We start from the raw sequence: 23,045 nt of genomic DNA on the forward strand, positions 1-23,045 counted from the left end.
AAATGGTTTTTGTTTTGTTTCATCTTCGGTTTTTGGGCTCAAGTAATAAATTTGAAAATACATTTCAAAAAAGATTTATCAAGTTACCATTCATATACACTAAATGTGCTCAAAATTTATATTTCATATATGTATATATTCATATATATTTTCTCTTTGATATACATATATTATATATCTATATATTTTTAATATACTTTTTTTTTAAATATATATATATATATATATTTTTTGTGTCATTGTTTGCGCGTCAAATTTGTCTCTATAACTGGTTGGACTATATAAATATATAGTTATATATTTGCAATTGTCTCGTAAGCATTTGATGGGCGGTATCTAAAAGATATAGACATATTTGTATATATATGTATCTATATATTTGCTAAGTAGCTGCCTGCGTGAATTTGCTTGAGTTTCATACTTTCTTTGAGAGTGAACTTGTACACATAATAATAACTGTTAATACATTTATGAATATACCAATGAATATTTTGGATTACATATATATATATACTGTATACAAATATATGCACTATATAGTCTGAAATGTGCTTCCAAAAAGACTCTGCTGTTTACATTCAAAACGAAATGAACAATAAGCTGTTGCATTCATTAAAGGACTACAAATCTGATGCCTACTGCTTGGCGAAAAATCTCAAATCAACATTCACATATATATGTATATATTTTCATATAGATATATATTCATGTTGTACGGTTTACGGTATATGTAGCTTGGAAATTCGCTTGGGTTTTGTCTATATCATTTTAGTATAGTTTTTTTTTTGCTTTTAGGTCTCTAGTTGAGCTGCTGCCATATTGGAGGACAACAGCAAAATGTATCCAAATATTTTTAGCCACCTATTTAATACATTTATATAGAATATTATTTTGATTTTTTAATTTTTTTTTTCTCTTTTTTTTTGGCTTTTTGAATCAAATAACTTTTGATTTGCTAGTTCAGCAAAGTTTCTTTGTTGGCTTTAACATCATTTTAGTATTTGTTTGTTGTATTTTTTTGAAACGCACAAAAGGACGTTAAGAAATGTTTGTAAGTTTGTTTCTTTGTTTTCTCTTTTTGTTTAAATATTTTGGCTTCTCTTGTTGCCGCTCGCTTAGAGCCCAATTTCACGCATGGCCCGGTACAGGCAAGGATTCTTCAAGCACTCGCGCGGTCCCAGCTGTCGTCCGGGCGTGCCGCGCAGTATCATCAACACGGAGCGGGCCGAGGCCTGGCACTCGTTGCTGCTGCCACAAATGGTGTCCGCCTCGGCCAGGTACTGATAGTCGCAAGCCACCTGCGAGGCGCCCTGCAAAAGTCAATGAAAGTATGTATCTCAGGCACTACAGCAATACCTAGATGCAGCAGGAATGAGCCATGAAGCTATCTTTGGATAACTAAAAAAAAAAAAAAAATAAAAAAAAAAAATTTCAAAATGAAATAATAAAATTTAAATATAAAAGTAAATAATAAAAGTAAGCAAAAATTTGCAATTAAAAATAGTAAACAAAAAAATTCATCTTAAAAAAAATAAAATAAAATACATATTGTATTACAAAAAAAAAAAAAAAAAAAAAAAAAAATTTAATATAATAAAAAATATATAAAATAAATAATAAATAGTAAAAATAAAATAACAGAAATTGTAAATACAAAAAATTAAATACAAGAAAATAGATATACAAAAAATTCAGCTAAATAGAATAAGCTTGCTCTCTCTCTCTTTTTCTCGCTCCTTTTCTATTATCTCCTCAACCTCTCCTGGCCAACGTCTCTCTAGCCCCCACTTACACAAAGATAACAAATCTGATGCACTCCACACAGCGGCATCAGCTCCTGATTCAAGTCGCCCGAGATGAGATCAACGCTGCGACAACGCTCGGCCATGGACTCAATGATGGGGCACTGATTGGAGCCAATGACGTAGTTCTTGTTGCCCAGGTAGGCATCATTCAGTGTCTCATAGCCGGTGCTCTGCATGCCCAACGGCTCGTCTATGGCGTTTGGCGGCTCCGGGTAGCGCATATAGCCGCTGCGCTTCTTCTTCAGCTGCTGTGCATCCCTAGGGAGTTCAGTGGATTAGCTATTGTTTCATACTCCTCCCCTTCGTCTCCACTTACTCTGCCTGCTGTTCGGCCTGCTCCTTCTTGACACTGTAGCGCTTCTTCATCGGCCACTGGCTGTCCAGGGAGTTCTCCTCGGACTCTGGCTCGATGACATTGCGCAGCAGATGATTTTCAGCGTCCACAGATTGACGCAACTTGTCCAGCGCACGGCGCATCTTCTCCAGGCTGTAGGCGGTGGCCAGGCGCGAGAGCACGTGCTCCTTCAGCTTGCGGATCTCCTCCTGGTTCTTGATGCCCTCGTGTGCGCCCGTATACTTGATGGTCTCGTCGATGATGAAATCCTCAATGGACTGCAATTTCTTGTCCATGCTCTCCAGCTTCTCGGGATCAATGTCGCGCTTCTTCTTCTTCTTCTGCTCCAGCTCATCCAGCTCCTCGTTGTTGCTGCTGCTGCTGCCGCCGCCGCCGCCGCTGCTGTTGCTCTCCTCGCTGCGTTTCTTGGACTCGACACTAGAAATAGATGAAGTTGGAGTTAAAGAGATGCCTCCCATATCTTCTGCTTGGAACTCACTCGGCCAACTGCTCGGACTTCTTCTTGCGATCGAGGCCAAAGTATTGCGACCAATCAATGGACTTCTTGGCGCGCAGCATCAGGTGTCCCACACTCGGCGAGCCGTGCGCATGGCTAGCGGCACGCTTCTTCTTGCGACGTCGCTCGCCGGCATCGCCCTCGCCCTCGCCCTCGGCATCGCCATCCTCGTCGTCGTCGAACTCATCGTGGTCCTCCTCGTCGGAGCTCTCCTCGCCCTCGCCCTCGCCCTCATGCTCGCCATACTCCTCGTCCGAGTGGTGCTCACTGCGCTTGTGGTGGTAGCCCGCGTGTCCGTGCGAGATCGACTCCCCGGTGCCAGCGGGCTTTGGTGGCGCCTGCGTCGGCGTCTCCTTCGGCGCGGCAGCGCTGCTCACGTTGACGCGCTGGAAATTGATCTCCAGGCGCATGTCACCCAAGGCGGTGGCCGTGGCCGCCGCCGTCTCCGGCTGATGTGTGGTCGAGGCTGCCTTCAGTTGCTCCTCCGTGGAACGTTTCTTCTTCTCCTCCGGCTGCTGGTCGTTCAATGGCTTGCCGAACAGCTCGCTCAGCTCCTGGGCGACGCGCTCGTCCGTCTTGGCCAGCGGGGACTCACCCGCCGCACGCTTGGCCACCGGGAAACGCTTCTTCTTGTCGGCATTGTACGGCAGCCAGGGCAGCACCGGATACGAGCGTTTCTTTTGCATCAGCAGATAGTAGGGCGGCATGCGCATGCGTTTCTTTTGCTCGAACAGCTGCGACTGCTGCTGCGGCTGCTCATCCAGCTCATCGGCGTCTCCATTGTTGTTGGCGTTGTTGTGGATCTCGTTCTCCTGCTGCTGATACTTCTCCCAGAGCTGACGCAGCGCCAGCTTGTAGCGCTCCTGCCGCTCATGCTCGCTGGCCTCCTCGATCTCGCGCAGAAATTGTTCCGTTAGCTCGCTGTGCGTGGCATCTCCGTTCAGATTTTCACGTTCACGGAAGACAGATGGAGCCGAGTCTATATATAGGAATAGAACATGAAGAAGAAGAAGGAGAAGGAGAAGAAGCTCGTGTCAGAACTTTGACATTGACTTAAGTTACGGCACACACGAGCAGGAGGCGACAGGTTGCATTGATAGACAGCCCGTCGGGCCGCGTGCTTCGGCTATAAATTCAGCTCTGTATAATTAATTCGTGTGTGTGGGCGCACGTCTCTCTCTCTCTCTCTCTCTCTTAGTGTGTGTGTGTGTGTGTGTGAGTATGCGACTTATGGGCACGCATCAAGTTGTTGGCGACCTTTCAGGCCATTAAATCGAATGACAGGAAGGCCGACAGGATGCCCGCTTCCAGCTCATTGCATTCATCATTCAAGTAAGAGTTGAGCCTAAGTCCACACACACACTCACACACACACACAGACACACTCAAGTTAATCTGAGCTAAGTGGTTTTAGCTGCAAAAGCAAAAGCAAAAGCAACCAAAAAATAAAATAAAGCATTCTTATCCCAATCCATTTGTGGCACTCAAGTGGACACGCATATGGAGCATAAAACTCAGCTCAACTTGAGCCCGCCCCCCCTAAATAGATCTACTTACCGTACTGCTGCTCATCACGCTCCCTAAAGTTGGAGGATGAACGCTTGCGCTTGTCATCCACAAACAGATTGCTGGGATTCGATTGCTGCTCGCGCTCATCGTCGAACTCGTAGCCATCGAACGGCGGACCGCCCAGGGCGCCCTGCTCGTAGTTCTCGCGCTCATTCTCGCGCTCTAAATACTTGGCAAGTGCTTTGTTTATTCTGTGGCGATTCCGATTCTTAAACTTGTTGCTGGTGCCGGTGCCAAATAAATCGCTATCTGCAACTGTGCACGGAGATAAATACCAAAAAGAAAAAAAAAACCAAAAAAAAAAAGAAAATAAGGAATACAAAAATTGGGAATAAAAAAAGAAAATCAAAGGAAACTTGAAAATCGTGATGTGTATATATACATACAGACACACATATATATATGTATGTTTGTATGTGTGTGTGAGTGCAGGAGACATGCCATGGGCCACGTGCTCTGTTACATGCGGGTTACAGCTGATGCTGCGACTGTATCCAGTTGCCTTAACCTACCTCCCTCCCTCTCTCCCTACCTCCCTCTCTGTGGCTCCTCTGCCTTGCTCTGCTATCAGTTACGAATTGGCTTCTCTCGCTTGCCCTGCAGCTGACAGCTGTCCTATCCTGCCCTGCCCTGTCCTGCCCTGCCCTTGTCTGCCCTGCCATGTCGTGTCCTTTCCTGACTTGCCATTCCGGCTTAACTTGAGCTTATGCGATTTACCCACGTTAAGTAACACACACACACACACACACACACACACACACACACACGCAACTTCCACGTGTCTGTGCATTGCGATTTTTCATTACAACATTTCGTTTTATCGTGGCCTTATTAAGCAGTTAGCAGGAAAGGTATGCTTCTTTGCTATTTCAAGTATTTTCAGTCACATATCAGATACATTTGAAATGAGCATTCACAAGTTACAATGGAAATAGATAGATATTAATATGTTACACTTTTTATGGCATTACTCCATTTTACTTACATCTGCTTTACTTCTATTTCCCTTCGTTTCATCTCAATTGTATTTTCTACTTTCTCTATCTATCTATCATTTTGCCGTTTCCTATCTTTTATCTACCATTATAAATGTTAACTTTTATTTGCTCTCTGTTTTTATATATATCTCTATCTTTCTCTATCTTTCTCTTAATCTCCATCCCTCTCAGAAGCCCCCCTCTGTAGCTCTGTTTCTCCCAGCTTTATATCATTCTGTCCTCCTTCACTCTATCTCTCTCTCACTTTGCCCAAGTCGATCTGTGTCTCTCTCTTTCCCGATCTACATATGTACATATGTATCTCTATCCAATAATAAAGTTCTAAATACAGTGATTATATTATATTACATGTTAATTTTGAATAGGTGCTTGAAGCTGGTCCACATAGCCAGGAGGGGATACGTTAATTAACAGGGTGCTAGCCGCGTGCAAGGACTCTTTTTGGGTTGCGAACTAAGCATTATCCATTCGGTGGCTTATCTCTCGTAAATCTTTCGCCCACTCAATGCTAGCCGCTTCAACTACTTCACTATTTGGTTGTCTTAGTTGCCGTACGCCTGCTGTGATTGCCCTGCTGCTGCTCCCCGCCCTTTGGGTTAGTGGAGCACTCACCTTCATCCCAGTCGTCCAGCTGTCCAGATGGGGGCGGTGCGTTCAATGGAAACTTGGCAGCCTCGCGGCGATGCAGCTCATCGACGGCCGCCTGCAGTGAGTAGGCGGCGCGTTGGGGCGTGGCCAGGACAATGCCAAGCAGCAACAGTCCCAGGATGGCCCCGGCATCGACAAATCGGCCGGCCATGGCAACAGCTGCCTTACAACTGCCTCTGTTGCTGGGCGAGAAGAACAAAGAGAAGAGGAAGAGCAAAATGAAGAGGCTGAAGTAGAAGTTAAAGGATCAACGCATTCATATTATTTTATGCCCGGCACGTTTCAGGTCCGTAAAGGTAGCTAGCCCCAGGCGCGCAAATAAAAAAAGATATATATATATACATAAAAAAAACTTTTAATTACATTTGCACTTTAAAGCAAAGTCAGGTGCAGAGAGGGTCTCTCTGTGTGTGTGTGAGTGTGTGTGTGCGTGTGTGTGTGTGTGCTTGTGTGTGTGCTTGTGTGTCTGCGGCATATGATATCGGATATCAAGAGGTTTTGCCAGCAGCGTCGAGCCTCATTGTCAGCCGGCGATTCATTATGCACAGCTAATAGCATATGAAATGCCAGACGGCTTAGCCACAGTGAAAGCTGGCTAAGTGCACAGGTGAGCTGAGAGGAGTTTTGCGTATCACAGGCATATTTTATACTAGATAAGATATCTTAAAATTAAATATATATTTGAGTTTTAATTATTTTTAATAAAATTTTTTTAAATGGATTTTTAGTGTTTGAAAATGTTATATTAGAATATCTCACAGTGTTTACCTAAATGAATTTTTACTAAACTAAGCCTTACAGACATATCATATCACTATATACGTATATGTTCCTAATCGATTCATTTTGTTTCCCTTCACTCTACATTCGTTTGAGCAAGTGTTTAATCTACTTATATATACCTCTACTCATATTCCATATAATTAATTAAATTATAGCACTGCCTTCCGCTTAGCAAAGCTTTACTGTTCTGTAATATCTCACACATATCGTATTTCAGCCTTACAATTGAGTGAGTTATCCTTTGCACTTCGTCTAAGCGAGGCTTGACTGTCCTCAGCACATCTCCCTCCACACATTTTCCACATAATTAAGTGCATCACTATATCAATCACGTTCCATGCATATTTCACGGAATTAAGTGAATCATTGCATTGACGTCACCGCAGCACAATTTCCATATTTCCCACACATACTACACCGCCTGAGTTATGTCCTCTGCTTCAGCTGAGCGAGTGCTTACTGCCTTTCTCGCACATACTCAGCATAATTAAGTGCGTTGCCCTAAGACTTCCTGCTTATGAAACATTAATTCGAGTAAACCTTCTGCACTAAATACAACATTTTGCACACATATTCGGCATAATTGAGCGAATTATTTCTTGAGTGAGGCCTTAAACTTCTTTCTTCCTGCTCGCATATCTCACACAGTTTTCCGCATATTTTCGATCGACCTTTGGCAATATTCAAACATTTTCCACATATATTTCCACACAATTATGTGCATTTTCAGGTGTTTTGCGCGCATAACTATGCAAATTAAAGGAGAGCAAGGGATGAAGGGAGAGAGAGAGGCAGAGAGCAGAGAGGGAGGCAGAGCTACAGCGGTTGGCATTTCAATTATTTCTTCATCTGGACTATTAATGAACGACGGACGTAGCAGCACTCTGCACTCTCCATTCTGCAGATAAATCAATAAAATTCCAATGCGCGCACATTTCTCAGCCACTGCCAAAGTTCTTCCAGAATTATATTCTTTCTTGTTCTTCTTCATCTGCTTCTTGTTCTTCATGCCAGCATAGGCGAAAGGACAATTATGTTCATGACGCTGACGAGCCGGTTTCCGGGTGAGCATTTCATTTGCGGCGCACAGAAGTATGCTATAGTTGTCGCCGTAATGAATGGAATGGAATGGCGCATACACACCGACACACTTGACGTATACGTAATATGAAGTATACGCCATGCTAGCTGCCTGTTGCTGCGGTTCCCTTTGTAAAAGAAATACACACACCACAGCAAAACACGTCCACAGCGAGTGTATATATAGATAGCAAAAGGCACTCTTCTTCTTGTCTCGCCCGCTCCCCAGTCTCATTTGCTTTGGAATTTATGATAGACGGTTGCCTTTAAGCGACATTAAATGTCAAGGCAGCTGCCATACATTTTAGCTGGCCCTCGTCGCAGCCCCGCCCACTGTGCTAGCGTCTCGCCTGCAGCTGTTGTTGCTTACTAACTGTTTATATTTTTTTAGTTTCAGTATCTTTTGTCATTGTTGTTATTGTACTTTATTATAATATTATTACCGCTGCCTGGCTGCCTGATGTCTGGGATCCGGAGAAGTCTTAGTCACGATTAGACTAAGACGCGACTCGACTCGACTCGCAGTAGCATAAAATTAATTTACTTCGAGTTCAATTATTTTCCCTTCGCTTTTGCCATTCATTTTATTCTTTGGCATTTGCATAATGGGCGCGCAGTGAGGGCTTTTAAACAAAGGTTAAAGATAATAAATCTGTTGGCGAAACCGCATTTGCCAATTCGATTTGAATAAGCTGGACCAGTGTTGGCTAACGAGTATGCAAGAGTGAGGGGCTCGGAGTACAAGTTTCGACTTAAGTGATTGCTAAAGAAAAGTGAAAGTGATTTACATGGAAAACTGTGCAAGCCGAAGATTGAGTAATGCTTGGCCAGTGTTGGCTAAGGATTTAGCATGACTGAAACTTGGGAGCTGTAAGCTCTGGCATTACTGACAACATAGAAAGAAACTTTAATTTCGGCCGAATATCTCTACCCCTACATATAAAAACTCTGCCTGCGAGCATTATTCGACCAGTGTTGTTTAATGCTTATGGAAGAGTGGTTTATATAAGAGATGAGCAAAAACTCCGGCTTAAGTGATTGCTAATGCATAAGTTATTCATATTGATGAAGATAAAGTGCTATTTGGCCAGTGTTGATTAATGATTCAGCAAAACTGAGGTAGCTAACATAAAAAAAAGCTAATTTAAGCAAACGATAACTCAATGACTATTTATTCAATCTAAAATTAAACCATCTATATTTATTCTGCTCAATTTTTCCTTTTTTTTTACCAGTGTTGGTTACTGATATTAAATTACCTACTTAATTTGAAAGCAAATTTCACTTAATTTGTCATTTATATATTATATGTGTACTTATCATTTATTTTCTTGAACACAATTTGTATTTTCTTCTGTTTTCTGGGGCTTTTAATTTCCAGGAATTTTACGCAGCATTTGAAATGATTTATGCTCGAAACAGCTTATTTGATGTGCACAGCGGACTTATTGTTCTCCTCATGTGACATTTCTCTGACTTAATGCCAAAAGCAATTTATTTCATATGCAAATTTGACAGGCTTTTCGAAAAGTTTGCAAATATGAAACAAATAAAAATCGACTTAAATTGTGCAAAAAATGCAATTGGTTCTCTGATATATATATATATATATATTTTTTTTTTATTTTCTGATTAGCTTTTGATACGCTTTTCGAAAGAAAAACATACCCAAAAAAGTTTGCGGCGGATTTTGCGGTTGACGCGCAGAACAACGAAAACGCAGCCCGCACCATTGGGCGTATACATAATATAATAAAAACAATATGAAATATAGATGGAACCTGTTATTTTTGGTATATGGTAGCTGTCCAATTTGATAGACAGCTTCAATAAGCTGTCAATTATATGATACACATTATGTATATATACGTATATGTGTGTGTGTGTGTGTCTGTCTGTCTGTGAGTGTATATAAGGAATGTAACTGTCGATATTGATGCTGGGCAGTGGATGCAAATTGGCTCGTGCCGCGGCAACATAATTTGATTTATGTGATGAATATTTATTTGAGGGACCCAGAAGCAGGTCCCAAAAGCATTTGCTTGGCAATTCAATTTACTGACAAATTCAATTGCCGCAACAGATTGAGTCGCATGTACATATATCTACTATATACTCGCTACCAGGAACTGCGTCTAATTAGGCAACTGGCGCAGAAAAAGAGGACCTTTTCTATTATGCCCTTAGCCATTTCGCCTTTCTTCTTTTTACAAACTTGATATGTATGTACGCTCTGCATAATTCATTTGGGCGCACAAGAGCGGCGCTTTAATCAAGCCAATCATATAAAATATTGCCACATTGAGGCTCGTTTTTGACTTATTGACACAATACGCCCACGCTTACCAACAAACAAATCAATGGCAGCTTACGGCTCCTTGGGCTTGGGCACGGACGTCTCTTCCGTTTGAGAATGTGGAAAAATTGCACTGTTTTTCTGGATGTCCTTTCAAATTGTATTTTCCTCAAAGCATTCAGTGTGTTGCAATGCGTCTTGTTATCTACGTATGTGTGTGTTTTATTTGTTGTTGGCAAATAATAAAATGGTAGACACTTTTCACAACATGGCGTCACTCCTACGCCTTCTTTACTTTTCTATATATGTTTTTTTTTTTTTGTGCTTGCTACAAGGACTCGCGCTTGATTCGGTTGAGCACCAGCCACAGTCAAGACGGAACCAAGAGTGACATCAAATTTGCAAAGCGTCTGCAATTTATACGATTCGGCTCAGCCTACGGCACGAAAGGAAACGAAGACCACACGCACAGAGCAAACAGAATCCACTCAGACGCATACAATCCACACTCACACAGTGCCAGCCGGAGAGTGAACGAGAGGGAGACAGCGCGATGAGAGAGCGCGCATTTCTGTGTGTGTGGGCGAAGCTGTTGCTTGAAAAAGCTCTTTTTGCTGTTATTGTTATTGCTTTGCAGTTTTTGTTATCTCATTCATGTTGATTTTTTGTTGTTGAGCAAACAGCTCGCTCTCTGCTCGTCTTTCGTGCAAAAGTTACCCAATGCAGCATAGGGATTGCATCTGAACTGATTTATTCAGGTAGAAGCATATTCATATCCATACACACACATACTTACACACATGACTGTTGCTATTTACTTTGTGCGCGCACGAGCTTTGCTCTTCCTTATGAAAACTTCATTAGTGCTCTTAAGCTTTATACATTTGTATGTATGGGTGGATTGTCCTGTGTGCGTGTGTCTATGCGTGCATGACTGTGTCTGTGCGTGGCGCTTTGAGACGTAATGAAATCCCAGTTGAAATCACAAATTAATTAGTCAAGTGCGCAATTAAATACAAAAGCAAACGAGTTGTAGCATAATGGGCTCTGAATTGTTGTACAACTAAATGGGACTTTATGTAAAAATATACTTATATTTGCAATGCTTATAAGTATGTGCTTTATTTAGTAATATGGGAAAGACAACTACGAGAGACCTTCTAAGGAATATTTTTTTCTTTATATATTAATTTATTATAAATAATTTTTTAATCTATGTAAATATTTTTCATTAATTTAAATATTTATAATATTTAAAATACATATGTATTATATTATTTATATTGTATAAATAATGTATTAAAAAATATGAATATTTAAAAAAAGTACAAAATATGTAATTTAAGAATCTTTTACAAATAATCACACTTTTTTGTAATATATAAGAAAATTTATTATTACAAAACAAAATGGATTTTCAGTACTAATAAAAAATAATAAATTTATGATATATAAAAATCAATTTATATATGTTTTTGGTAACTTCAAAATGTAAACTATTTATATATAAATACTAATATATATTTTAGTATACAAAATTTGAATAAACATGCAGATCATAAATTATTTTTTATCTAATATGTATGATTAAAATAATTAGAGAAAAATAATAATTTGAATATGCATAAAAATATTCATATAAATATTATTAATTGTTATACGTATAGATACACATTTATAACTATTTTATATTTTTAAAGAAAAATCTGCCACCTGTTGGTTGAGCAAAAAATCTGAAAATCAAATTTGTTTTATATGACAAACACAAAACTTACCATAGCCTCAGCGGCAGTTGAGCTGCAATTTACTTAGCTGTAATAAATTGGCACACATACGCACTAGAGACACTATGCACCTGGGCCACAGCCAAATCGCAAGGGACACCTACGAGCGACTGATGTAAAGCTCTGCGAATGCAATCGAAAGTTGGATTGATTGGAGTGCGCATGGGCGAGCCTTCGGGCTAGGCGGGGAAGTGATTCTGTTTCAGCTTCAACTTCTTCGTCTTCTTCTTCATTTGGCTCATTTTTGGATGTGTGTGTACATACAGCATGGAGGAGGCAGCAGCAGCAGCAGCAGCAGCTGGTGGAAGGCTCGCCATTGCCTGGGGCAATGCTAAACCGATTTCTGCACAGAGCCGAACTGTTGCTTCAGCCAGCAGCCGAGGACCACCCTGGACCACCCTAATACGCCCACCTGTTACATGCCAAATGGCATTCATTCGGCAATTGCTTCCGCTGGCCGAGGCCCGGATATCAATCTGTGTGTGTGTTTGTGTGTGTGTGTGTATATGTGAGTGTGTGTGTGTGTGTGTGTGTGTATGTATGAGTGTAGAGCTGCAGCTTAAAGCTATTGCAGCTTCATTTGCATCTATTTTTGGGCATTGAGCTGGAGCTGCATTTTGTCCTGGATAGAAGCTGGAATGCATGAGCCAAGTCCACTCAATCTATGCATGCTCCAGCTCCATTTCCACTTGCCGCTCCCAATCCATTCATGTCGACGTATGTGTGAGTGCAACTTAATTTTTCCATTTGACGTCACATTTTGTTAAGCAGCAATGGAACAACATCTGTGAATGAGTCCAGCAACCCGGACAGAATCCATTCGCCAGGATTGACCATGTTGTGTGCGCTTTGTGCTTGTCAAATAAGATAAAAAGAAGAAACAAGATTAGAGCAGATAAATTGTGTAGAAATGTCTGTTTGAGCCAAAGGATTTGCTCATTTTTATTAAGAGGCTTTATTATCAAGAGGTTTTCTCTGGTTTCCTTTTTCTCTGTTCTCTGCATTGCCGAATGACAGAAAGTGGATTTCAGATACTTTAAAGATTCAGTTAAGTGGATAAAAGTATATAAAAGGCAATGTAAGATAAAACGGGGTCGAGCTTAAGGGCGCGCTCAGGTTAAATAAATATCTGCATTGGAAATTCTCTCTAATTCACTGCGTTCTATTTATATAACTAAATATTCCATATTTCTTAATTTGTAAAATGTAATTAAAAATTGTAATTGAAAATATAATTTTATTAAATTCTTTTTATTATGGCAATTCAATTTCTGTATCAATTAGAAATATATATATAAATGTATATACAAAATAAATATGATGCATGCTATATTTATGAATAGATATAGGTATATAAATATATATATTTATATATATATATGTTTATATAAATGTGTGTGGGTATATAGAGAGATATATGCATGTATGTTTAGTGTAATTAAAGCAAGTTCTAGGCTAGTTCATCCACTTTGCTGTATATATGTACGTAAAACTGAGTAGTCGCAGCTACTAAAGCTTAAGTTCTTGTGCAGCGCGTATTCGCTTAGACCCTAATGATGCCGAAGAAGCTGCGATTGTTGTCATCCCGGAGCATTACATTGCGATCCCGATGGATGTCGCGCAGATGTATTGACTCGTGCTGCTGCAACTGAATTAGGCCTCCTGTGTGGCAGGTGTGAACCTTGGGCATGTTCGTAGGCACCGTATTGAGGCATTGCAGGAATGCCTTATTGTCATGGAAGATAATGAAGCCATTCTGATCGTGCGTATTATTGTAGCAAATCTGGGCATAGACGTAGTAGAGACCCGCCTGGTGGACTGTGAGGACGCCATTGTGAACGCTGAAATGCTGCTGCCACTGATTGTCGCTGCTGGCCGTGGGATGTCCCATGTACATGTCACCTTGATAAGCTTTAGATAAAAGGAAATTTGAATCATATAAATTTATTATACACACGAGTATGTATATTCAGACAAGTAATACTCACAGTGCAGCCGAATGGAGGACTCGTGTTGCGGCACTTTGCGATTCAAGTGGAAATGTGCAGCTGCTCGGCTTGCGGCAGGGAAATCTGCGGATTTCGCTGAAACAGTAGATTCGCCTGCAAATTAACAAACGCACATATGACAGTGAAGGAATATTTTGGTTGCTATAGATATTGCCAATTAAAATGCGACTATATGTATGTATATATAAACACTCACCTTTGCGTACTAAAAGTCGTTGACGGCCCTCACGTGTGCGTGGTCGCTGTTTGTGCAGATGCTGCTTAGTGTTGCTATTGGGCGTAACAGTGCTGTAGGAGGAATTAAAAGTAAATATCCTTTAATAAATGCCTTTTTGTTAAGATGCTAAATGTTCCTAAGAGACTGACTGCTGTGACTTTATAAGGATGTCTATACATGTATTTTATTATATTCCTAATCCATCAACTGTACGCTCAGCTTAAAGACTCAATTTTTGTCAACTGAAGCAAATTTGAATGACAGACATTGGAACTTTATTACTCCGACGCCATTGGTCAGGGGCGCATTAGATTCCCAATTATAATGTAAGCGCAATGTTTTCATTTGAGTAAAAGAGAGAAAAAGGGAATTTAAGTGCTTACTCGCTTAACCTCATTGGTTGCAACTCGTACGATCCGCTTGACAGTCGAAAGTGTGCGTGAGCAGTTTGTATAGTTCATACGTGCTCTCTCTAGCTCGTATTAGTATGTATTAGTGTGGGCTAGTAATGAAGTGCACACAAGGTGCATTTGTAGCCTAAAGAGTTAACTGTCCTCTCTCGCTCTCTCTCCCAATAGTGCTTATTAGTATGAGTGTGAGTAACTATTGCAGTGCCGGCTTAGCGCAGTGGGGACATTTTAGTCTGTGCGCGTCTGCCCTGCTGATCGGCCGTGCCCTCTGCGCATGTTAAGAAAATAGTGAGGCCATATTATAAATTTACTGGAGGGTAATAAAACGCGCTTATTTAGTTTAATATTTTTAATATGTGTAAACTCTATATCCATAAATGGTTGATACACCTATTATTAGACTCTCAGTAACATCAAGTGACGTGCTTGAAATAAAACTTGAAAAAAGACGCTCATATTGGCGCGCATATGAACAGAGCTCACATGTAAAGTGAGAGCGAGACAGATAAGGAGAGCATAAGTACCTTGTTGCAATTCCCTAAAGGGTAATTATACTCTTAACTATTCAAGTTTAAATGCTAATGAAGAGCATTATTGCTTATTAAAGAAATTATGCTCTTGCCTCTTTTATATGTATTTAATTTCCTTTTTAAGTGCATATTTAATATTTTAACATACCTTTCCTTTGTCTGCTCAGCACTTCGGCTTTGGTTCTTCGCAATTTCTGCTAGTTCGTTGCTCGGCAGCTCATTGCGCATCTCGGCAATGGAGCGAGTTTTACTATTTAAAAAAAAAAGGTTTTGATTTCATATATCATATCATATTTATACTATTTAATCAATTACTTACCGTTCCCTCTTCTTTTTGGAATCGTTATAGCTAGTGAAGTCCTCAAACACATTATCATCATTGGATGCCGACGAGCTGGAGCTGGAGGCGGCGGTGGATGCCGCTGTGTCCGACTTTTCGCTGCTGTTGTCCGGTGAGAGGGCTTGGGTCACACTCTTCTCCTGATTAATCAGATCCAAGTATTCATCGTAGTCCGTATGCTCGTTGCCCGAGTCCTCATCATCCTCGTCCTCGTAACTAACCGCATCATCCTCATCCGCATCATCCTCTTCGCCGACGTCTGGGTTCTCGAGGTTAACGAGCTATTTGGAATCATGGATAAGCAGGTTCGTATAATATAATATAAAGTGGATGCCAGAAGATTTGTGGGTCAAACACTTGGGCCACAAGTACGTGACTTGTGCCTTGCCTCTGCCAGAGGGGACCTGGCCCCATAACTTATGGCTCTAATGCATATTTCACAAATGGGCGTGTGTGTGTGTGTGTGTGTATATGTGTATCTTTGTGTGTGTGTCTTTCATATATATTTATAAATACGCGTACTCATTTAAATAATACTTTTTCATTTCATTTCTATTTTTTTGCTTTGGCTTTAATTGCTGGCGCCTTCCCCCAACTCTCTAGAGACGCTGTCATTAGCTAGATGTATATATATATATATACATGCGCACATTATAATCTTATATTCATTTAGATTGCCTCACATGCACAGCTCTCTTGAGTTTTGAAACGATCTATCCATGATTCCATTGATGAGATCAGATCAGATCAGATTAGACCAGTTCCGTTCCGATCAGTCAACACTTGTTGCTATATATGCTTAATAATTACATATCTTTGCGTTCCTCTAATAAGTAAATAATTTCAACACGAAATCCATTTAGCAATTGCCTTGGCTCTAATAGCCAGCATCATAAATTATAGCACGAAAAGAAGAATGCTTGGTCGAAATCGATTAAATATTAATTGAGTGTTAGCTCTTAAGAGCTTCTGGCTTATGTCTTTTGCTGCTTGAGTGATTTGTCAGAAATGCCCATTAATAAATGGCAAAAGTATTTTATGGCCCCCTGAACTAACGGTTCCCATTCAGATCTACATCTATCACTTTGCAACCATTTGTCAAAAATAAAGAATTTTTCATATATATATGTATGTATATATGATGTCTATAAATACGCATGTCCCATATAGATATTTATATATATGAGTTGGGAATGTGACGCAATGCTTGGACTACTACGAATAGAAATGGGAATTATTTTCGTAGATTGAAGCTCACCTCCTTTTCGAATTCCGCAAGATCCTCCAGATAATTGAGGCCCAGTCTTTTCTGCAAATTATCCATATCGCGCCTCAAAGCGCCCAGATCATCCTCAAGCTGTTGCACGCGTTTCGTTTGCCAGATCTGCAAGAGATTTGGGAGATATGTTTATATTATATAGAACTCTCTGCGTCATAGATGGTGTATGAGATCATTGAATGAGGAAACTATATAATCACAAGTATAGCCATGGCTATGGCACAGCATGATCATGTGTTTATGCTCAATCCAGCAAAACGGAATTCATTAAAAAACAGACAATTGTATACACAATGTAAATATATATAAATCAAATGAAATTATATCAATTTGTATTCTGCCTAAGGAAATTTCTTTGCTAAAGTAGAATAAATATGACTATATATACATATTGTATATGTATATAGATAAGCAAATACATATATGTATATATGCTTTTCGTTCTATTCTCGATTCACTTTATGCTTATCTTCAGTCTTCATATACAATTAATGTAATGAGCTTTAATTATGGCGATAGGCGGTGCTAAAATCCACACATCATTAAATCCCAAAGCAGCGAACTTTGACACCAGCGTCCAAAAAAATATCTACGTGCATATACATATATGCACATACATATATGTACATCTATGTATGCATGTATGTATGTGTGTATGCTCTGACATAGAAAGCAAGCATTTGATGTGCACAGCAGATGAACAAATAATCATCTTCAGCTTTAGCATGCTCGACTAGGCAATACCCTAACCTAAGGGCGTGCACGACTATGGCATACACTCTATTATCCAAGGCCCCTGTGAAAATACATCATTCATTCAATCATTAATTCAAGTGTTGCCTGACTAAGCAAAATCCATTAAAGCTAATAAAGCTCTTATATCTTTAAAAGCCCATTTACAATTCCTTTTGTGCGAACCTTATGACATGCTTGATTGGGCAATACTCTATAAAGTGCAAGTTCTTGTGAACTGAATTTATTTATAATTTCTTACTATTTTCATCTTAGTTCTAAGATGCTCGACTAGGCACTACCCTTTGATTTGATATGCATATGTATATATAATTATTTAAGCTAATTCACATTTTTAAAATAAGCCATGATATGAATATATGAGCTCCAAGCATTCGTAAGTAAATTAAATATAAAACATAGCTGTTTTTTCCTTATTAAAAAAAAAAACAAAACTTTAATTTCTATTTCTACCTAAACTAAAATGTTTTAAAATTGAAATAATATTAAATGGTTTGTTTTTGATCTGTAAATCAATTATTTTAAGCATTTTCATTTTAGCTCGAAGGGCATGAAAACAATTAAATACCCTGTAAAAAACATGCTTGGCTTTTGTATAGATCTTCCTCTTATGCTTTGAGTCTGTATTGTCATTATGTCTATATGTTTTAATTGCGCTTTCTAGAGAAAATAATGAAAAGTGTAAATATTTTCATATATGAAATGCGCTAAATTTGAATTCTAGCCATATTTGGTTATACGAAATATATGGCTAGAAACCGTAGAGCCTTGGGCTCAAGCTATGTCTCATTGTTGAACTTAGCTTACAGCCAAAGGACATTTATATACGTATATAAGAAATACTTAACTTAGTTGAGCCATTTTGCTTTGTTATTATTATCATATAATCTTTTTCAATACTTTAAAAATGTAGAACAAATGTTAACCACCTCGTTGTTTATTAGTTGCCCAGGGCATTTGTCAAATAAAAATTAAAAAATATGAATATAAAAAAAAAAAACAGAGAACAAAAACAAAATATGGTGTATGACCGTCGAGGCGCATAATCTTTTTAATGGATCATTAACATTCTGTGCGAACCGCCGCAAACTTTCGACGCGTTGCTCAATATGAGACTGTCATCGCCTTTTCCTATCATTATTTGCTATATACAACATCGTGTTGCTCTTCCCCTCTCTCTCTCTCTCTCTCTCTCTCTCTCTCTCTCTTTGTATAGCTGGCTCGCAACCCAAAAATAAAGAAAATCAAATTAAATAAAATGAAATAAGAAGCTAATGTACGCTGGTTATGACAAGTCGGGGCTGAAACTTGGCAGCTATGTGTGAGGAGATTCTTAAGATCTTTGTCTGAATAAATTATGGAACTTGTTTACGAAATTATTGAATTAAGCTTTTGCATTGATCGTGAAACGACGGCTGAGCGTGTGACAAAGCTCCACTCGACACTGGGGCTTACACAGTGAGAAAAAAACGTGTTAAAACTGTCGAAATGGCGACGAGAGACGAGGGAAGGGAGGAGCTGGGGCTGAATTTAGTTGAATATAAGTAGTATCAGCATCAACATTAGTATGTATATATGAATATGAATATCTTTCAGATATAAGTACTAAAATTTAAATGTTTACTAATATATTCAGTGTTAATATGAATACGAATTGAATATGAATAATAAATGAATATTACATGAATATAAATTAATATATGATGCAATAATCTAACTAGAGATCTCATATTGAATTTCGTAAACAAACATAGATAATACAACTTCAATGTTATATTCTCAATTAAATGCATCTAAGTCCATTCAAGATGAAAATAATAAAGATATCTTTATATCTTTATATAGGGATCATCAGGGCAACTTCTACATGAGCTGTCTCGCCTAGCGTGCAGCGCTCATCTATCTTGTAGTTAGAATTCGAGTTGACATTTGAGTCTTGAGATATTTGTGGTTTCCAGGAAACGCGTATGTAAATATCAAACGAGTCTCCCAGTTGTTAAATTGAGATTGATTGAGAGCTTAAACCCTCACATTGATGTCTATTTTCGGCCAACTTTTGACTGCGATCTCAAATACCGCTCACTTGCTGTAATTCGAACGGCTGCTACTTGATTTGTAAGCACTTAAAGTTCACTTTGTCGCCAGGTATTATGACAGCCGTATATGGATAGTATGTTAACGAGAATGTAAACGAGTTTCGCCTTCATAAATCTAGCTGGCAGTCGACGCAATCAAATCTCGTTACACCAGCAGAAACACAACACAAGAAATAAGTTTTTTGTTTTCCACTTTCACCAACTCTGATGAGGGTCAATCCGCATACCACCCCACCCAACCGTATGGTCAGGGTTACAGGGCATACAACATACGTCAGATAGCAATCGGTCTTTTGTTCGGCTACCGGGAATTTCTATAAAAATCTTAACAAAGATTTATGTGGCTTTGCAGAGCACATGTCCGTTTAGCTGCGGCCCTCAAGAGCCAAGGCAATCCGTAAAATAAGAAAAGCCATTTACAAGTCAATTGACAATTGTACGATTTCCGTTTCAGAAAAACACTCCATAGTACATGCGCACTCAGTGGAATGGTGCATGGAGAAGTGCGCAGTGCTTAAAGCCGATCTGTGACATATATAGACTTCTTCTCTTATGCATACGCCATGCAAATTGTTGTTGTTATTATTCAGCGATTGTGGAGCATCATCGAAAGTTATCGGAATACAAAAGTTCAGAGTTTTATATGCCATATATAGTATATATGTATGCGCATATAGTATGTATTATGTATGGAGTATAGGCGGACATTTATCGAGCATGCCATAAAAATGGTAAAATACCAAGATAACCATGCATTTCTATCAATACTTCTTTAGCTCGGCATGGGAAATAAGTACTTGAGTAAACAACGTGGGGTTACTTAGTTCTCGGGAAGTAATAATTGATCTACCTTTCAATTAGATAAGCTCCCATGAGCTCTATCGCTGATCATGGAACATATCTGTTTTCAAAGGGGGTTCTTTTTTTTTTTTTTTTTGCTCTTTTATTATTATTTTTTGATCAACTTCCGCTTTTAGCTGCTGGGATTTACCTTAAATGTTAGCTACCCTAATCTAGTATTTTTTGGATTTGTTCATTTATATAAACAGTCTCAAGCAAATGCTACCACTTGAACTTCAAACGGTATATCTCTTAACACCTCGCTATGTATTTGCTTCTCCTGTTTATAGCTGCAAGATTTATATATTTTTATTAGTCCACGACTTCCCTTCTTATACATACCCATCTGTCTATCTCTTTCTGTTGGCTCGGGAATGATGATCGGCTTGTTCGGTTTTATGACGATCATTAGGAAACGATTTGGTCAGAGACACGCTTCGATTTAGATCCGAGACGGGACGGGTTTTATTGGCCAGCACCCTGACCAGCTCCAGCTCTACCTACTGCCACAGCCACTGATTCAGTTGCTGTTGCTTCTTCTCCTTCTTGAAATGTGTTTTTCTAAATTTTATAGGTATAGCTTGTGCCAAATTAAATGCCTGACGGTCACGCTTCGTAAAACGAGCTTTATGGATTTGCATTTGAATTTCAATCGGAATTGGAATTTTAATTTTAATTTGATTTTCTTTTTCTTATTTATTAATTTATTTATGAGGTCTTTTTTTTTTGTGGAATTATGAAACGGGAATTCATAAAGCCAAACCTTAGTATCGTCAGTGCTAATGTCGTAGGTTATTCGGTTTGATTAAATCTAATGAGCAGCCATAATCTTATCAATTAAGCTATTAAGGTGTTTAGTCATTCGCTAATATTAGTTAGTTGCATCTGAAATACATACCGTATAAGTGAAGATAAGAGCGATGAGAACGAGTGCGACAATGCTTAAGACAATTGGTATAAGCTGTCTGGTGGTCTTCCTTGTTACGTTCGATTGCTTGGCCGGATAAATATTAACGGCACTCGTTGGTTGTATAAACGGCTTAAGTGTTTCAGCTGACATAATTGTAGTTGTTCTCTCTTCCTATCTCGCTCTCACTCGTTGGCTAGTCAAGCTGAAAGCTAGACTCTTTCTAGGTGGAAATTCGCTGGAATATTGTCAGCTACTGTCAACTGCAGCATCAGCTGTCAAGTGCACTTGCAGCTCTCTTGCTCTCTCTCTCCCACTCTCTCGCTGTCTGTCTTTCAAGCACAACAAACAAGATCGACAACAACAACAACAACAACAACTTTTGCACTTGCACTTAGCCCTTGCAGATTTTTTGCTTCACAGTTTGCTTTTATTTTTGCACTTTTAAGTTTATATATTTGCTCATTTAATGGGCCTGCACTTGCGAAATAAACGAAACGAGTTTTATTGGCTTTTGCACTAGATCTTGTATCTAAGATTCTTGTATTTTTACAACGTCGTTTTATCAGTAGTTCGATAAAATATCTTGTTTTATATTTAGCCAGAGCCCTGCGCGTGTTTCACTCGCAATGGCCAAGAGCAACAAACGAAAAAATAAAAGAACCAAGTACAAGATTGATGCTCTTTGTGCTGCTGGTACGCACGCGCTCTAAATACGTCTGTTAGTGACTGCAACTCGCGTTCAACTGATTGCTGACTCGGCGTCTGCCTTGCTGCCTTGAGCGGCGTCGCAGCCGCGTTAGCGCTTGGCACGCGCTCTCCGCATGAGCACAACAGAATCGAGAACAGCATCGAGAACAGAATCGAGCAGCGCAGAGCAGAGTCAAGCAGAGCGCGCAGGGAAGTGAAGCGCGTTTTGCCAATTATTTTGGCAACCGCAAGGGGGTGCCTCTGTCGCTGCCGCAGCCGCAGCCGCAGCTGCTGCCTGGATACGCAAGCGATCGCTGGGAACAGTTCGTGTGGGAACAGATGTGCGTGCGAATGTCTTGTATGCTGTTTTGACTTTTGTGTAGTGTTGTTGTTAGATTTTTTTTTTTCCTGTTTTCGGTTTTTATGGATTACTTAATTGTAGGGGGGTTGATAACAAAGTCCATAGTTTATTATTTATGTATATAGAACACAAAAACACCCCGAAATATTAATGTTATTTGACTTTAAGTGATAATCGAAAGACCCCTATAATAAATGCAGCTCAAATGCCAAATCGCCGCATTGAGAATTGCAAGTTGTTAGACTTTATATACTATTTAGAAACCTGCAATATTTATATTTTATGATATTTTTATATTTTATAATTTTTTAAAAACTAGCAATTCCTGATGGGTCGATTTGGCAATTGTGCTGCATTTAATATAAGGGTCTTTCGATTATCGCTTAAAGTCAAATAACATTAATATTTCGGGGTGTGTTTGTGTCCTATATAAGAGGTATGTATGTATATATGTACATATATACATTTGCCTGTATATATACATATAAGGTGATAAGGTACATTGTGCATTTCATTAAAATGATATTTATTCTTACTTAGTTAATGCGAATCACTCTGACGCTGGCTTATCTGGCCAAATAGACAACCCAACAGATTTACTTTCTATTCTTTCTATATACATATATATATATGTTTTTTGTTGGGTTCTAATAATACCCGGCCATAAATTTAATGTGTTATGCTACTGTCTCGACAAATTGTCTAGCTGTCTATAGTTTTGTGTGGATTACATGCAGGCGCTACCTCGGTCTGTGGCCAGCTAATTAGTTTTGAATTGATGGCTAGCACAGGTAGTCAG

General features: G+C 39.3%; 3 protein-coding genes across 7 annotated transcripts in view; all 3 read right to left on the reverse strand.

Annotated features, from left to right (window-relative positions):
- The window catches only part of LOC108654956 (thymidylate kinase), a 101,019-nt gene that overhangs the window by 42,987 nt on the left and 34,987 nt on the right, over positions 1–23,045 (reverse strand). The window lies entirely within an intron of this gene.
- On the reverse strand, positions 431–11,938 carry LOC108654453 (uncharacterized). Of its 4 annotated transcripts, none has more exons than XM_018105778.3 (7): positions 11,806–11,938; positions 5,836–6,053; positions 4,214–4,480; positions 2,639–3,635; positions 2,122–2,577; positions 1,793–2,063; positions 431–1,310 (listed from the first exon to the last, which is right to left on the reverse strand). In XM_018105778.3, the coding sequence occupies exons 2-7, from the start codon at positions 6,020–6,022 to the stop codon at positions 1,116–1,118; spliced, it is 2,373 nt and encodes a 790-aa protein (XP_017961267.1). In that variant the 5' UTR covers positions 6,023–6,053; positions 11,806–11,938; the 3' UTR covers positions 431–1,115. The 4 variants fall into 4 exon arrangements, with proteins under 4 accessions (XP_017961267.1, XP_017961268.1, XP_017961266.1 ...); XM_018105779.3 differs by lacking the exon at positions 11,806–11,938 and adding an exon at positions 10,081–10,427 and having other exon boundaries at positions 4,214–4,474; XM_018105777.3 differs by lacking the exon at positions 11,806–11,938 and adding an exon at positions 10,081–10,427.
- egr (TNF superfamily member 12 eiger) lies at positions 13,045–21,956 on the reverse strand. 2 transcript variants are annotated; one of them, XM_089261811.1, is made up of 7 exons: positions 21,187–21,956; positions 16,579–16,704; positions 15,300–15,601; positions 15,129–15,230; positions 14,020–14,111; positions 13,803–13,898; positions 13,045–13,725 (listed from the first exon to the last, which is right to left on the reverse strand). In XM_089261811.1, the coding sequence occupies exons 1-7, from the start codon at positions 21,346–21,348 to the stop codon at positions 13,358–13,360; spliced, it is 1,248 nt and encodes a 415-aa protein (XP_089117937.1). In that variant the 5' UTR covers positions 21,349–21,956; the 3' UTR covers positions 13,045–13,357. The 2 variants fall into 2 exon arrangements, with proteins under 2 accessions (XP_089117937.1, XP_017961274.1); XM_018105785.3 differs by having other exon boundaries at positions 13,803–13,916; positions 21,187–21,955.

Source organism: Drosophila navojoa, chromosome 5 (assembly GCF_054131105.1).
Source record: "Drosophila navojoa isolate 15081-1374.11 chromosome 5, UAZ_NAV_1.0, whole genome shotgun sequence".
NCBI lineage: Eukaryota > Metazoa > Arthropoda > Insecta > Diptera > Drosophilidae > Drosophila > Drosophila navojoa.